This window comes from Oryzias latipes, chromosome 8 (assembly GCF_053564925.1).
Source record: "Oryzias latipes strain Hd-rR chromosome 8, Olatipes_Hd-rR_3.1".
Taxonomy (NCBI): domain Eukaryota; kingdom Metazoa; phylum Chordata; class Actinopteri; order Beloniformes; family Adrianichthyidae; genus Oryzias; species Oryzias latipes.
In genome coordinates, this window is record NC_136244.1 from 12,782,819 (window position 1) to 12,799,017 (window position 16,199).

Consider the following 16,199-nt stretch of genomic DNA (forward strand, 5'->3'; position numbering starts at 1 on the left):
TGGATTCATGCTACATGTTTTCAGGCTCTGAGGGGTTTTTGTTCAGGTCTGCTGATGGTTTGTGTCACTGTGGATCTCTGGCACAGAAATACACAGCAGAGTCTTCAGGCTGCATGTTCTGTCCATTTAGAGTCACTCTGTTGTTGGAAGAGTCTACATCAATGCTGAACTTGTTCTTCAGTGAATCTTTGTAGTGAGAGCCTCCAGTGTATTTCATCCCAATCCACTCCAGTCCTTTCCCTGCAGGCTGTCTGATCCAACCTGTGTAGTAGCTGCTCACAGAATAAGAGACCTGACAGGTGATGGTCAGCCTCTCACCTGGCTGCAGACTCTCAGAGGCTGGCTGTGTCAGCTGTTCACACTTTACACCTGAAGAGGACAAACAGTTTAATGGTTAATGGTGGAACAACAGTGAACAGTGTCTTTGTCTCAGTCAAACTCACAGGATCCAGCAGCCAGAAGCAGCAGCAAAACTACAGAGAACATGATGAGGAAGATGATGAAGATGACTGATTGGAGCTTCTACTTGGCTGACAACATGACATCAGGTCTTTTTAAGATGAATGTTGATGTAAGAGCCTGATTTGCATATGTGGGGTGTCAGGAAATGACAGTTTAGTGAAAGGACAGATCAGATCAACATTTACATGTGGAGCAGAAGAACCAACAGCTGAATTTGGGGAAAAAAACAGTTTATCTGCAGATCAGCTGTCTGTTCTCTTTATGCTTCTTTTACATAAAAATACATCAACGAACATTTATCATTAAAAAGTATTAAATATGTGTATTTGTTTTTAATGTTAAAGTAATCTTCTGTTAAAAAATCATTGAAATCATAAGTGGGAAAGTTTAATACTTGATGAGTAAAAACCATTTAATGACATACCAGTGTTAACAAATACCTTTATTGAAATTATTTCCACAATCTGATTTGATTTTGATTTGACTAATATGATTTGCCGCAATTAAAAAGAAAAAAAGACACGGAAAAGAAAATTAAATACAGTTCAGGGAGAGAGGCATGAAAAAACGATTGGGGCCTCCACTTAAACATTTGCACAACGATTATACTACCCTGCGACAGACTGGCGACCTTTCCAGGGTGCCCTCTGCCTTCACCCACAAGCGGCAGTCAGGGTTTAGACTTCACCACAGTACGGAAACTGCACTAGTTAGAGCCTCTAATGACTTATTACTGGCCTCAGAAAAGGGACTACTCTTTATCCCTGTCCTGTTAGACCTCAATGCAGCCTTTGACACTATCAACCACAGTATTTTACTCCATAGATTAGAGACGGACATAGGGATCAGAGGATCTGCCCTCCAGTTGTTTAAATCCTATTTATCCGACAGGTACCAGTTCGTTAATGTAAATGGATAGTCCTCTCATTGCACTCGAGTTAACTATGGAGTGCCACAGGGCTCCGTTTTGGGACCCATCCTGTTTATGCTTTATATGCTACCCTTAGGAAACATAATCCAGAAACAGCATTCATTTTCACTGTTATGCAGATGACACGCAGTTGTATTTATCTATTAAACCTGAAGAAACTGACCATATAAAGAAACTGAATGCCTGCATCAGAGATATCAAAAGCTGGATGACAATTAATTAACTCCTTCTGAACCTAGAAAAAGTGAGGTAATTATACTAGGTTCTAAAACCTCAGAGATGCTTTGTCTGATTGGATTGTCTCCCTGGATGTTGTAAGTATAGCCTCTGTCTCCAAAGTTAAAAACCTAGGGGTTTTATTTGACCAGGATTTTAAATCTGTATTTGTAGCGTTAGATAAGTTAATTCTTCTCTATGAGTTCTGTTAAATCTCCTGTCCTTCCTGGGGGAGGATCCCTTCTTCATGTAGGAACCCCTGAGGCTTTTTTGTTTTTTCCGGAATCCGTTTTTTTAGGACTTTTTCCTAAGGGCAGGGATGCCAGTTTAGTTTAGTCGGTTTAGTTAAAGTTTAGTACTATCCTATTGAATTATATGCGTTTATGATCCTTTTTGATTGTGTGTTTACCTTACAATTACCGACACGAAGCCCATTGAGACGACTGTTGTTGTGAATTTGGGCTATACAAATAAAATTGAATTGAAATGGAAAGATGAATGAAAGGATGATAAAAAATACAGAAAATTATGCAGGGATAGTTAAATCAGAAGTTTATCCCAAGTTTCATCACAATAAATTAAACAGCTTTAAATCAACAAATACATGTGCATTACAATGCAGAAATAAAATGTTTTTTAGACATTTTTGTAACAATTCGTAGAGATGCAGCTTTTTGCTACATTAAAAAGCCATTCTATGGTTTTGCTGCCCTTAATTTTATTGAAGTAGTTATGTTTTTACAGTCAGTGCCTCTCCTTAAGCAGCCCACAGAAAGTAGAAACTAAAGGTTGTCGAAGTTTTTTGTTGCGGAGGCCAAATTAGGAACTCTAAAATAGACTGGGTGCCAATTTGTTTTGGGGGGAAAATGGCTAAACAGAAAAAGTTGTTTTTAAAAACTTTAATGACCAAGTGTTATTTGTACAATTAACAAGGCCCTCCAGATGCTTTCCCAGTTGCAGTCGGAGGTTACTGCCCAGATCTACTCGTCTAGTAATTGTATCATTTGACAGACTCATTTTTTCAAACTTTTTCTTTTGCTTCTGAAAAACAATGTCAGCTACTTTCAGCATACATTATTTTACAAACTCCCCGTCACTTAAGGGTTTGCTACACAGGGCCATTTCCAAAGTCACAGCATAGCTAGCATCTGTCACAGCTTCACTGGATTTAGAAATGTTTGAAAATGTTTAGAAAAATTTGGTGTGTACCATAGCCTCGTTGTACTTGTTGGAGCTTACTGTTACGGTCCTCTGCGGTAAATTTGTTATAGATGTGATGATTTGTAATATAGTGACGATTTCTATTGAATTATTTGAGCATTGCATTTCAATTAACCTGCTTGCAAATAAGGCACATGACTTTATCCAGTCCATGAGGTACAATAAAGTAAGAATTTGTCCACTTAGATTGAAAGCGGCTTTTGTCCTCACCAACACAACATTTTTCCTAAAAGGAACCTACTCTCTCTTTTTTTGAGGGCCAATGTTATGACCCTTGTCATATTTGTGTATGTTTTTTATTTGTATTTAATGTTTTGTATATGGAGAGATTGTATCTAGGGGTATGATTCTCGCTTGGGGTGCGAGAGGTCCAGGATCTGAATATCCATTTGAGTATATCATTCATTTGCTTGTTTTCTGGTGGTGGTCTTTGTTGGTAGTCATGGCTTTCAACTTGGATGACTTTGTTCTTGACCCACAGCTGCATAAATTGGATGACTGCACTAAAGCAGATTCGTTAATAGTTGCCAAGTACTTTGATATTTATGTTCCGACTGCGACACGCAAGCCTGATATAAAGTTATTGCTGAGAAGACACCTAGCGGAGCAGGGGGTCCTGCAGTTGTCTCCCACCAGGTCTTGGGTTGAAAGTGCGCTCAGGGATGATGATCGTATGTCAGCAGAGGCAGCAGAACCCATTGAAGTTCTTGGCAGATTAAAGGCAGGGGTAAATGCTCCTGTGACCCATTCAGGTGTTTTCTCTGACCCAATCATGCTTCTTCACGCGGGGATCCCCACAGAAGATCTCAAACTCATCTCCTGGTGCTTCACCTCAGTTTGACGTGAGTAAACACATTGCTCTCGTTCCTTCCTTCAGGGAAACTGAGGTTGACTCTTGTTTCAACGCATTTGAGCGCATTGCCACTACATTAGGATGGCCAAAGAACATGTGGAGTTTACTATTACAATGCAAACTCACAGGCAAAGCCCAGGATGTTTGTGCCACTTTGTCCATTGATGAAAGTTTAGATTATGATGTTGCGAAGGCCACTGTATTGAGAGCATATGAATTGGTCCCAGAAGCATACAGACAAAGGTTCAGAGCATGTGGAAAATCAGCCACCCAGACATATGTGGAATTTGCGAGGGAGAAGAGCGTCCTTTTTGATAGATGGTGTGCTGCATTTAAAGTGGAGGATTTTGCTCAGCTTCTGGAATTGGTGCTGCTGGAGGAATTTAAATCTTGCCTTCCTGAAAGAATTGTTATTTAGTTGAATGAGCAGAAAGTCACATCTTTGACCAGTGCTGCTGTACTGGCAGATGAATTTGTGTTGACTCATCAATCTGTGTTTCCCCCCACACGTGTTAACAGTTCTTCAGCTGGCGTTAGGAAGCCAAAAGCCTGGCCCAAAGTTGCGCCGCACATGGGAACTATGCCTCCTGACAGCCGTGAGGGTTTTTACTGTTGTGAAAAAGGACATGTTATTTCTAATTGTCCTGTCCTTGCCAGGAAGGAACAGAGGGAAAACCTAGAGATGCCTAAAAGTGTCAGTTTTGTTCAAGCTAGTCCTGCACTCTCATCTAACTCAACTGGTTGCACAGATGAGACAGATGAGGCTTTCAAACCTTTCATATTCAAAGGCATGGTTTCCCTCACAGAATCAGAAAAAGATGTGGTTCCAGTCACAATTCTGCGTGACACAGGACCTAATCAGACATTTGACATAATTGACAACTCATTTGTTTTCCCTTCTTGTGTTGTTACACGTGCACAGGTGCGAAAGATGGGTGATGTTCTTAATTTGGCCGATACCTTCTTGTGCAAAAATGACAAAAATCAAATGGTTAAATCTAATGGGGAAAAACCTAAGAACAATGTGAATGATAACTTGTCATTTGTGGACGCTACACTAACTTTTGCTGTCGACAAGGAAGAATTTATGCAAGCTCAAACAAATGATCTTTCTTTAGCACACTGGTTTACTGCTGTTAACTCTAGCGGGAGAAAGTTGCCATATCACATTAAAAATGGTCTGTTGGTGCGTACCTGGTTTCCCCCAGCACTCGGTAACCTCAGTTGGAATGTTGTTGAACAAGTGGTAGTTCCACAGAAGTTTCGGTCACAAATTCTTAGTTTAGCTCACGATGGTTCCGCAGGTCATTTAGGTATTAAAAAAACGACTAGTCTTATTCTTCGCCATTTCTTTTGGCCGGGTTTGAAGTCTGAGGTATCTACATATTGCCGGTCATGTCATGTGTGTCAGATGAGTGGTAAACCTAATCAAAGCATTCCACCTGCTCCCCTGCACCCCATTCCTGTGATTGGGGAACCCTTTGAACATCTTATACTAGATTGTGTTGGTCCCTTACCCAAAACCAAGTCAGGACATCGGTACATCCTAACTTTAATGTGTGCTGCAACACGCTATCCTGAGGCAACACCTTTGCGCACACTCAAAGCAAAACCATTTTGAAAGCCCTTGTGAATTTCTTTTCTACGTTTGGCTTGCCAAAGGTTATCCAAACTGACCAGGGCTCGAACTTCACATCTTGCATCTTCAGTCAAGTCCTCAAAGCGCTCTCCATTACACATCGAATGTCAAGTGCATATCATCCCCAGTCACAAGGTGCCATAGAACGCTTTCATCAGACCATGAAGTCTATGATTAGAAAATTTTGTTTAGAATCTCAAAAGGACTGGGATGAGGGGCTTCCTTTTCTGATGCTGACATCTTGTGTGAGCAAACATGAATCCCCTGGATTTAGCCCTTCAGAGCTTGTTTTTGGTCATGCTGTTCGGGGTACCCTCAAGTTATTGAAGGACAGACTTGTGTCAGATTCTTGTGATCCACGAACAAATGTTTTGGACTATGTCAGCTCTTTTAGAGAGCGGTTGCACCATGCTCGTCAGCTGGCGTGTGATGCGCTTTCAGTGTCTCAGGAAAAAATTAAAAAGTAATTTGACAAAAAAGCTGTGTCTAGAAAATTTCAGGCTGGAGACAAAGTTCTTGTGTTTCTCCCTATTTCTGGCTCTGTTCTTCAAGCAAAATTCTATGGTCCATATATGATAAAAGAACAGCTTAGTGAAACTGACTATGTATTCAGTACTCCCGACAGAGGTCGCAAATCCAGGGTATGCCATGTCAACATGATGAAACGCTATTTTGATCGTGAGCAGACAGTTGTTGCCTCTGTATCTTGTGTGAGCACCCCGTCTAAGTATTACCCTGAAAGTGATGGTCTTTGCCAAATAGAAACGTCCTCACGGCTCAACAATTCAGAGATTTTGAAGGACTTAGGTTCTTACTTGAGACATTTGGCTGAATCTGAGAAGACAGAGGTTTCTTTATCAATTAAAGATGTGTTGATTATGTCTCTCTATTTTCCGATATCCCAACTCGTACTTCAGTGATCTCCCATGACATTGACGTTGAGGATAACAACCCAATAAAACAACATGCTTACAGTGTTAATCCTGTCAAGCGCAACCAGCTTCAACAGGAGGTCAGCTACCTTCTAGACAATGGTTTTGCTGTTCCTAGCTCCAGCTCATGGAGTTCTCCATGTCTGCTTGTGCCCAAGCCTGACAATACTTTCCGCTTCTGCACAGACTTTCGAAAAGTGAACAAAACTGATTCGTATTCATTACCACGCATGGAAGATTGTGTTGACCGGATTGGTTCTGCCAAATATGCCACAAAATTGGATTTGTTAAAAGGTTATTGGCAAGTTCCGTTAACCTCTCGTGCATCTGAGATCTCTGCATTTGTTACTCCAGATCAGTTTTTGCAATATACATTTATGCCATTTGGTCTTAAAAATACCCCTGCAACATTTCAGCGCCTCATGCAAACTGTTCTTTCAGGTGTAAGTAACTGTGAGGTGTATCTAGATGATATCGTTGTATATTCACATACATGGGAATATCACATGGCCATCTTAAGGGAAGTTTTTGATCGATTGTGTAAGGCCTCGCTAACCCTAAATGTGGCTAAATGTGACTTTGGAAAAGCCACAGTGTTTTACCTTGGTAAAGAGGTTGGTCAGGGACATCTCCGTGCTCTCACAGACAAGGTACATGCCATTGTTAGTTTTCCTGTCCCCCAAAATCGCAAAGAACTTCGTCGTTTCTTGGGGATGGCTGGCTACTATCGTGGTTTTTGTTGTAATTTTTCAGACATTGTAAGCCCCTTTAACTAGTTTAACCAGTACAAAAATCCCGTTTGTTTGGTCAGCTCAATGTCAATATGCATTTGAAACTGTGAAAGCTCTTCTAAGCTGCGCCCCAGTTCTGGCAGCCCCTGACTTTGAACGCCGTTTTAAGTTGGAGGTTGATGCCAGTGCCTCTGGAGCAGGAGCTGTTTTGTTGCAAGAGGACGATGATGGTAATGACCATCCTCTCTGTTATTTCTCAAACAAATTCAATAAACATTAGGTTCGTTACAGCACCATTGAGAAGGAGGCACTGTCTGTGCTATTAGCTCTCCAATACTTTGAGGTATATCTTGGTTCCAGTTCACTTCCTGTTGCTGTTTACAATGACCACAACCCCTTAGTTTTCCTGTCCAGAATGCAAAATGCAAACCAACGGCTTATGCAATGGTCTTTGTTAGTGCAGGATTTTAACATTGAGATCCTTCATAAAAGAGGTTCTGACAATCTCCTGGCTGACGCTCTCTCTCATGCATATTCATAGGATAACTTCTTTTGTAGAGGGGGGGGGGGGGGGGGGTTCAGGGGGAGGGTGTTACGACCCTTGTCGTATGTGTGTATGTTTTTTATTTGCATTTAATGTTTTGTTTATGGAAAGTTTGTGTAGGGGTTGAAAGTACTTTAGTGTGTGTGTAGGTTCTGTTCTTTTTTTTCAGGTGACCTGGATTGCTGCACTAAGGCCTTGTGGCTGCCCATGATTGGAGGACAAGTGACTGGTGCTGCTGCTCAGGATTGGAGGGAGGATGATTGATGGCGGCACATGATTGGAGGATGAGACTTTAAAACCCTGACATCTCCACTGCCCCATGGGGGGGGGGAAGAAAGAAATCTTTAGCTGGAGTTTTTGGCTGTCTGTACAGATTGACCATTGACCAATCTGTGTGAGGCCTTTCGGCTGTGTAGACTCTCTTGGTGAAGCTTAGCTTATTGGTGATTTGTATCAGGATTTTTTTATTATTATTTGTAGAGCAGTAGGGGTGAACTGCCATTTTGTTTGACTGTTTTTCTCCTGTTTTGGTTGACGTCCAGGGAGACAGGTCAGACTCTGTCGTTTATTTTTACTTTGGTTTCTGGAAGGTCAGATAGAGTATTTGACATTTGAGTTAGTTCTGTTTTGTTTATTATTTTGGCCTGTGTTCACCCTGACGTTTGATGCTCCTTTTTCTTTCCTTTTGTCACCTTTACATGTAGGACAATAAACCCTTATTTGTACGGAAATTGGTTTTGGCAGCTTTATTAAATTAGGTGTGTTTTGTTAGGGCTTACTTATTGCATTATTGGGTCATTTTTCTTATTTAATTCATCTTTGTTATGCCCCCACACCCCTAGATATAGGGTGCATAAAAGCCACAATAGATCTTCCCACGGGCTTCTAGTAGCCTCCGGGCCACACTTTGAAAACCCCTGGTAAAAACAATGAAATAAAACCTGCATACTAAAAAACCAACAAAAAAGGAAAAATTTGATAAATAAAAAAAACACATCTCTCTTTTCATGAAGCTGTTGTTATTTTACTCCTTTTAAAATGTTTTGTAAAATATCGATTTTAACTTTTTTTTATTCACTGTTCTTTAAAATAATATTTAAAGCAACAAATGAAAGCAATTTTCTTCATGTGGTGTTTTTGTACAGAGTTTCGGTCTCTTGAGTCACTGTGTCTCTCGCGCAATAATAAACAGAAGAATCCTCAACTCTCAGACTGTTCATCTGCAGATACACCTGCTGTCTGCTGTTGTCTCTGGAGATGGTGAAGCGGTTTTTCACTGACTCTGAGTAGTACATGCTGCCGCTGCTAGTGCTGATCCAAGCGATCCATTCCAGTCCTTTTCCAGGAGCCTGTCTGATCCAGCCCATGTGATAGCCACTGAAAGAGAATCCAGAGGCTGAACAGGTCAGTCTGTGGGATTCTCCAGGTCTTTTAACCGCAGATTCAGACTCAGTCAGAGTCTGTCCATGAACAACTGGGAAGGAAAATCAGAAATCTGGGTTTAAAAAAAGGAAAACATCAGAAATCTACAATATCTGCATGATGATGTTCACCTGCATAACAGAGAGTTAAAAGCAGCAGTCCTGTCCTACAGTCCATCATGTTCAACTGAGTTCAGTGTCTCTGCTGTCATCTCTGCTGTCAGATAAATAGAGGAGGAAGACGTCCATGTTTGCATTGACTCCACCTCACAGAAGACATTCAGCTCCATCAGAATTCACATTTGAATCAGAAAATACTTTATAAAATAATAATTATTATTATTCATGATAATATTTTTATTCCACTTTTCTTTTTTGTTTTTTAAACTTTAATAATAATAATAATACAGTAAACATGAGCTGAGTAAAAGACGATGGATGATCAAATTTAAGACTTCTTTCAGTTAACCCACCAGAATTTGTCACAGAACAAATGATAAAGCTTTTGTATTTTTAAAATTTAAATTCGTTTTAGGAAAAAGCAAATATAAACCCAACAAAAAGAAACCATGTGATAATTGTTTTAGATCATTTGTTATTAACTTATTGTGTACAACAAAGTTTAAGATCCACCAAAAAAAAGTAAAATTACGAGAAACAAACTCATAAATTTACTAGATTAAAGTCGAGGTTAGCATAGTGCAGCAAGTGAACGCCACGCAGCAGCAGAGCAGACCGACTAAACTTAGTTGAACAAGTGAGCTGAATGTTTATTGATAACGTTCCAAATGTTTGCAAGCTCATTTGTTTGATTTATGAATTATTAATATTTTATTCATTGATGGGTGGTTTGCAGGATCTCTGCAGCCCGTTGATGAAGACATAAAGCTGTCCACTTCAATCCTTCTACCTCCACCAAATAAGAAATTTCTAAGTCTGTGTGACAATTCTGTCTGAGGAGGAGCACTTTTTGGTATTTTCAATGTCCTTTTGCTTTTATAACAGAAGATTTTTATCTTTGTTGTTTTATGTTGAAATGGGACGTTTCATCTGGAGGAGGGGGCGTATGTAGGACTGTTTACTTCTGCATTGGTCTTCTGTGCATAAAAGGTTCATGACATCACGTGACAAATGGACTTCTGTGTATGTGAATGAAAAGGAAAATAAAGTTGCGGTCCTTTTTACCCAAATGTATCTCTGAGTTCCTTATTTTACAAATTAAACTCCTCTTTATTGACACCGAACCCCGGAGAGTCAGCTACACTGACAATAATCTGATTTTGAGTCACCAAAAGGTTCAGAATTTCTTTGTTTTTGAAACTATTCAGAAATAAAGCTTCACAAAACTCTCCACATCTCTCATCTTCAAGCTACGACTGAGTGCCCTCGCAAATCTGAAGCTGTGAATCGGAAGCCAACTTTAGCGTCGTCTTCAAGCTTGGCTCAGATTTAACAGTTGACTGTTTTTCTCGTAAATTTAAGACTTAAAAGTCGTAATAAAAAAATAAATTGTAAAATGGCCATAAAGCTCTAGTGTACATGTGTACATGCTTTTATTTATTTATTTTTACTTGGGTTTTTTATTTTTTTTATTTTAGCTTTTTTAACTCCACAAAACTGACTCAGCCTTTTCAATGAACAGTGTTGCTGCAGTGGAATCTGGCTGGTTGCTTTGAATGGAAGAGGGGGGGGTCTCTGGTGTGGACAGATCCTCATAACATGATGTCATCACTCAGCATCAAAACCAGATTTCTTATCCTTTTCTTTGTTATATGCCAGTTTATCTTTAACAACGTGGGAGGTGGGTTGTGGTTTTAAGGGTATCATAAATGTCTTTCTAATCGTTCTTTGAGTTTTTATTCTGTATGACACTTCATGTATTTAGGAAAAGTGCCTCATAAATAAAGATTGATTTTATTTTATATAGTTTGAATTGGTTTCACTTTATTTAAAACAGTGTAGTTAGTATAAGAACTAAAGCAAAATATCATTGGCAGTGTTAGAGCGCCTCCTCTGGTGGATTCATGTTACAAGTTTTCAGGCTCTGAGGGGTTTTTGTTCAGGTCTGCTGATGGTTTGTGTCACTGTGACCTTCTGGCACAGAAATACACAGCAGAGTCTTCAGGCTGCATGTTCTGTCCATTTAGAGTCACTCTGTTGTTGGAAGAGTCCAAATCAATGCTGAACTTGTTCTTCAGTGAATCTTTGTAGTAAGAGCTTCCAGTGTCTCTCATCCCAATCCACTCCAGTCCTTTCCCTGCAGGCTGTCTGATCCAAGCTGTGTAGTAGCTGCTCAGAGAATAAGAGACCTGACAGGTGATGGTCAGCCTCTCACCTGGCTGCAGACTCTCAGAGGCTGGCTGTGTCAGCTGTTCACACTTTACACCTGAGGAAGATGAAAATACTGTATTTAGAATTCATCTAAATCTAGATAAGTTAGAGTTAATTCAAAATACAGCAGTTATCTTTTCTTCAACAAGACTCACAGGATCCAGCAGCCAGCAGCAACAAAACTACAGACAACATGATGAAGATGATAATCTGATGTTTTTACATGCAGTTGACAGTGACACATAAAGAGTTTATAGATAGTTGTGAGGAAATTGTACTTTGCATAAAAAGCAGGATGTTGTATTTGCAAATTGAAGGTTCCAGCCTACATGAATATCCTACAAAATAAAAGCGCAAAATGAGACAAAAGTTTTGGTCTCTGCATTTACATGTTTATCATTTGGCTACTAAATATGTTGCAGGACCATTTCAGGCAACATTTAAGCAGCAGGTTTTGAAACAATTAACAATTTATATTTTATGAGAGCTTTCCCAAAAAAAGTATTTTAAGGCAACGGTAGCTGTTTTGTTTTTTTGTGGTGTTTTAACAGAGTTTCTCTCTCTGGAATCTCTGTGTGTATTGAACGGAATAATAAAAAGCAGAATCCTCGGCTCCTAAGAAGTAAAATGAGCAAAAAAAAGAATAAAACCTGTGAGCCTTACAGTGAGACACCAAACATATTAAAAGACATTAGAAGAGTTTTGTATTGACTCCTCCTTCTTTCTCTTTTGTTTTAATCACAGTTTGATCACATTCACTCTAACCACCACAGAGTCATTTTGAAACATTCATAAAAAATAATTATTTTATCTTGTGACCCCAAAAGAGATTCAGCAAGTTCAGAAGATGGATGGAAATATTTTATTGGAAAAAGATATGAACCAAGAGAGGCGAGTGGCAGAGATGATAAAAGTAGTTTTAAAGTTAATTTGTTTCAAAGTTCTGGATTTGACTTTAGTCTGACTGGATATTCTCACAATCAAAAATTTCATGAAATCACATCAAAATAAAATACTTGTTTTCTGTTTTTGTGTCTCACTGAGCAGAACAGAATCTTCATGGAAAGAACTTCTTAGAATGAACAGAAACTGTTGGTGATAAACACACCTGTTGGGAAATCATATTTTGTAAAGAAAAATAATTTTTCTAAATAAAATAAGTGATGACCTATTTTATTATTTTTTTATATTTAGATTTTCTGTCTTTTTGGGACAAACTAGGCTGTTATTGTACGATTGTCAAATGTCAATTATGTTTGTATTTTTCAACAGAAAATTGCAAATTTCTAATGTTTTTTCTTTTCTTTATTAGACATACAATTTGTTAGGTTTTTATAGCTGCTGAGTTTTTGTCCAGGTTTGTGTTTGTTTGTATCACTGTGGTGCATCCTCACACAGTAATACACAGCTGTGTCTTCAGGCTGCAGATTCTGTCCTGTTATTGTCACTGTTCCTGCAGAAGTGTCTCTGCTGTAGCTGAACTTGTTTTTCAGAGCATCATTTTGATAGAAGTTCCCACCACCCCACTGATGAGAAATCCAGTCCATTGGTTTTCCTTCTCGCTGTCTGATCCAGCCTGTTGCATAACCATCAGTCAGTGAATATCCAGAAACCTGACAGCTGATGGTCAAAGACTGTCCAGTCTGAACAACCTTTGAGTCTGGCTGGATGAGATCAATACTGTCCACACCTGTGGAAACACAAACCAACATCATCTCCATCATTCATCTGAATCTGAAATGTTTCTGATCTGATTATTGCTGTGAATCCACTGAAATCTCCTCACAGGATCCAGCTGTCAGCAGCAGCATCAGAGCTGCAGAGAACATGGTTGATGCTGAAGATGAACTCACTGAGGTCTTTCTGACTCACACACTCACACTTCACTTCCTTATAATAAGAAACACATTTACATAATGTTAAATGAAAATTATATTTAAATAATATGAATGACCATTTTTAAGTATTTTATTTTAATTTAAAAATGACTTTTAAAGAGCAAAATAAATATTGTCAATGACCAGTCTGGCTACAGTTGTATTGTCATTATAAAAAAGAATATTTTGAACATGCATATCAAAAAACAGTTAATGTTTCAGGTGAGACTTGTTCATTTGTCACGTGTGACTTTAACCCTTGTGGTATCCTAGGCACTTTAATGTTGGGAGCTGGGTCATCTAGACCCACTAGACAGTGCTCTGAACCTTTTTTCTTCAATGATTTGTGATCTTCACTGGTTTCCATAGATTACATGAAATCCTCTTCACCTTTATCCACCTTTTTCATGGTAGAGAAAACATGTCAATGTAAGGGTGGAGTCATCTAAGATAGCACAAGGGTTAAACACATTATTAGTGTTGTTTCCTGAACACACAGGGTGCTGTGGATCTCTAAACAGAAACCCTACAGAGAACAGAGGCTGATCAAACCCCAGTCTGTGTACGAGACGCATCAAATGTGTTTAGAATCACTACTTTATGGTTCAACAGTTTACTAAAAATGAAGTTAATGAAGTAAAATAGCAACATTTAAGTTTGTCTTTTTTACTTCTCTGAACATAGAGATTTTTTTTATTTTAAAACATATAAGATGTTTTAGATTTAAAGAACTGAGTGAAAATAAAAACATTTCATTTTGCCAGTTAAATTTACAGTCATCATAAAAAATGACTCTTACTTTGCTGCTGCTATACTAAAATATTTCATGTATAACATTACAACCAAAACATAAAAATTGTAAAATCTAACACAACATGATAAAATAAAGCTAGAGTAAGTTAGAGTAAATTAAATATGGATGTTATAAAACGTTGTTCTAGTTTAAAATAGATATGGCTCAAACAAAAGGCCTGGCTAAAATAAATTGACTAAATTAGGAAAATGACAAATCCACCCAAACTAAATGTCAAAGTCAGTGCCTCTCCTTAACCAACTCACAAAAAGTTTAAAATATTAAATAAAAACCTGCACGCAAAAAAAAAAAAATTAAACGTTTAACAAAGAAAAAGAAAAAAACAAGTCTTACTTTTCCAAATCTGTTTTTATTTTACTCCTTTTAAAGTGTTTTTTTTTGAAAATATCACTTTTCCTTTTTTTGCATTCACTGTTCTGTAAAATAATATTTAAAAGAACGGATGACAGCTATTTGCTTCATGTGGTGTTTTTGTCTGCTGTTGTCTCTGGAGATGGTGAAGCGGTTTTTCACTGACTCTGAGTAGAGGATGCTGCTGCTGTCAGAGCTGATAGTAGCAACCCATTCCAGTCCTTTTCCAGGAGCCTGTCTGATCCAGCTCATGGGATAGCTGCTGAAATCAATTCCAGAGGCTAAACAGGTCAGTCTGTGGGATTCTCCAGGTCTTTTAACCACAGATTCAGACTCAGTCAGAGTCTGTCCATCAACAACTGGAAAGGAAAATCAGAAATCTGGATATAAAAAAAGGAAAACATCAGAAATCTACAATATCTGCATGATGATGTTCACCTGCATAACAGAGAGTTAAAAGCAGCAGTCCTGTCCTACAGTCCATCATGTTCAACTGAGTCCAGTGTCAAATACAAATTTTAAGACAAAAAATAAGGTCACCTTTACTCACTTAACCTTTTACTAACTATTTTTAAAATTTGAGATAAAATGTGGAGATTGGGAAACAACATATAAATGTTACTGTACTAAAGTTAAGAAACATTTCAAAATGTTTTGAAATTTTTTAATATATAATTTGGATTTTCTTGTCTCAAGTTATTTATATATTTATACAAGACTTGCATTTTTAAACAGAATTCTATCTGAAATTGAAATTTAATTAAAATCAAAACATAAATAAACACATATTAAAGTTATTTTATGTAATTTTTTTGATTCAATCTTTCTTTAGTGTGAGCAAAGATTTCATGACTCATCATCAAGCCAAGTTTCTATTCCAATTCTTATTCATGTCATTTCAGGTTCGAGTCGTGGGGTTGAGGTCTTTGTTTAGGTTTTTGTCAGGAAACCTTTTCTGAAAATGGACTGTAAAGAACAGCTGTTGATTTGTTCCCAGCTTTCTTACAAAAAGATTCATTAAGACTTGCATAAAAAGTTAAAAAAATATATCTTTTAGCATTTACTTGCAAGGAAGGAGGGAACAGACAATGATACATTCAATCCGCACACTGAAAGTGCATTTGAAAATCACAATTACTCATACTGTTTTATACACACATACACACACTAAAGATTTAGTAACGCACAACTACACGTCTCTGATCTTCAGTTTCCAGTGATGTGAAATCCAACGGGTTTGTTTTGAAGTCGCTGCATGTAGGTGCAGACATCCGTCTTAATAAAAACAACAGACAATATGGTGTCTAAAGATTCTTTCAATAAAAACTATAATGAGTCAAAGAAACAGTCAGCATTTTGAAGAATATGATTTGGTTTGATAATATGATTTAAACTGACAAACTTAAAGATTGTATCTCATAATACATAAAAAATACAGCAATTGTCTTTTGTAGATGTGAGGAAATTGTGCGTTGCATAAAAAAGTTGGATGTTCCATTTTCATACATGGAAACTCCATCAAAAACTTCAACATCCTACAAAATAAAAGTCTTAAATGATGTGAAAGTCAAGGTTTTGACTGAAAAACTAATTAGACATTGGTGTCAGCAGTTAGATATCTTGTAGTTATTACATAAATGTGGAACCATTAGTGGTCAAATTTAAGACGCATCTTAAGAACATTTTTAACAGATAACAATTTGGGATTTTTATTTAAAAAAAACAGCTTAATCTAATTCTGTACTAATAAGATCCTTTATTGAGAAAAGGTTATCTGATTTGTTTCTGTTTGGTGTTTTTGTACAGAGTTTCTGTCTCTTGAGTCTCTGTGTCTCTCTGGCGCAGTAATAAACAGCAGAATCCTCAGCTCTCAGAC

At 38.0% G+C, this 16,199-nt stretch overlaps 1 gene segment (V, D, J or C); it reads right to left on the reverse strand.

Moving 5' to 3' along the window:
- On the reverse strand, positions 1-573 carry LOC101167843 (Ig heavy chain V region 5A-like). The segment is given in 2 exon segments: positions 1-369; positions 444-573. Coding segments are annotated over 2 exon segments (348 nt in total).
- Positions 574-16,199: the final 15,626 nt, after the last annotated feature.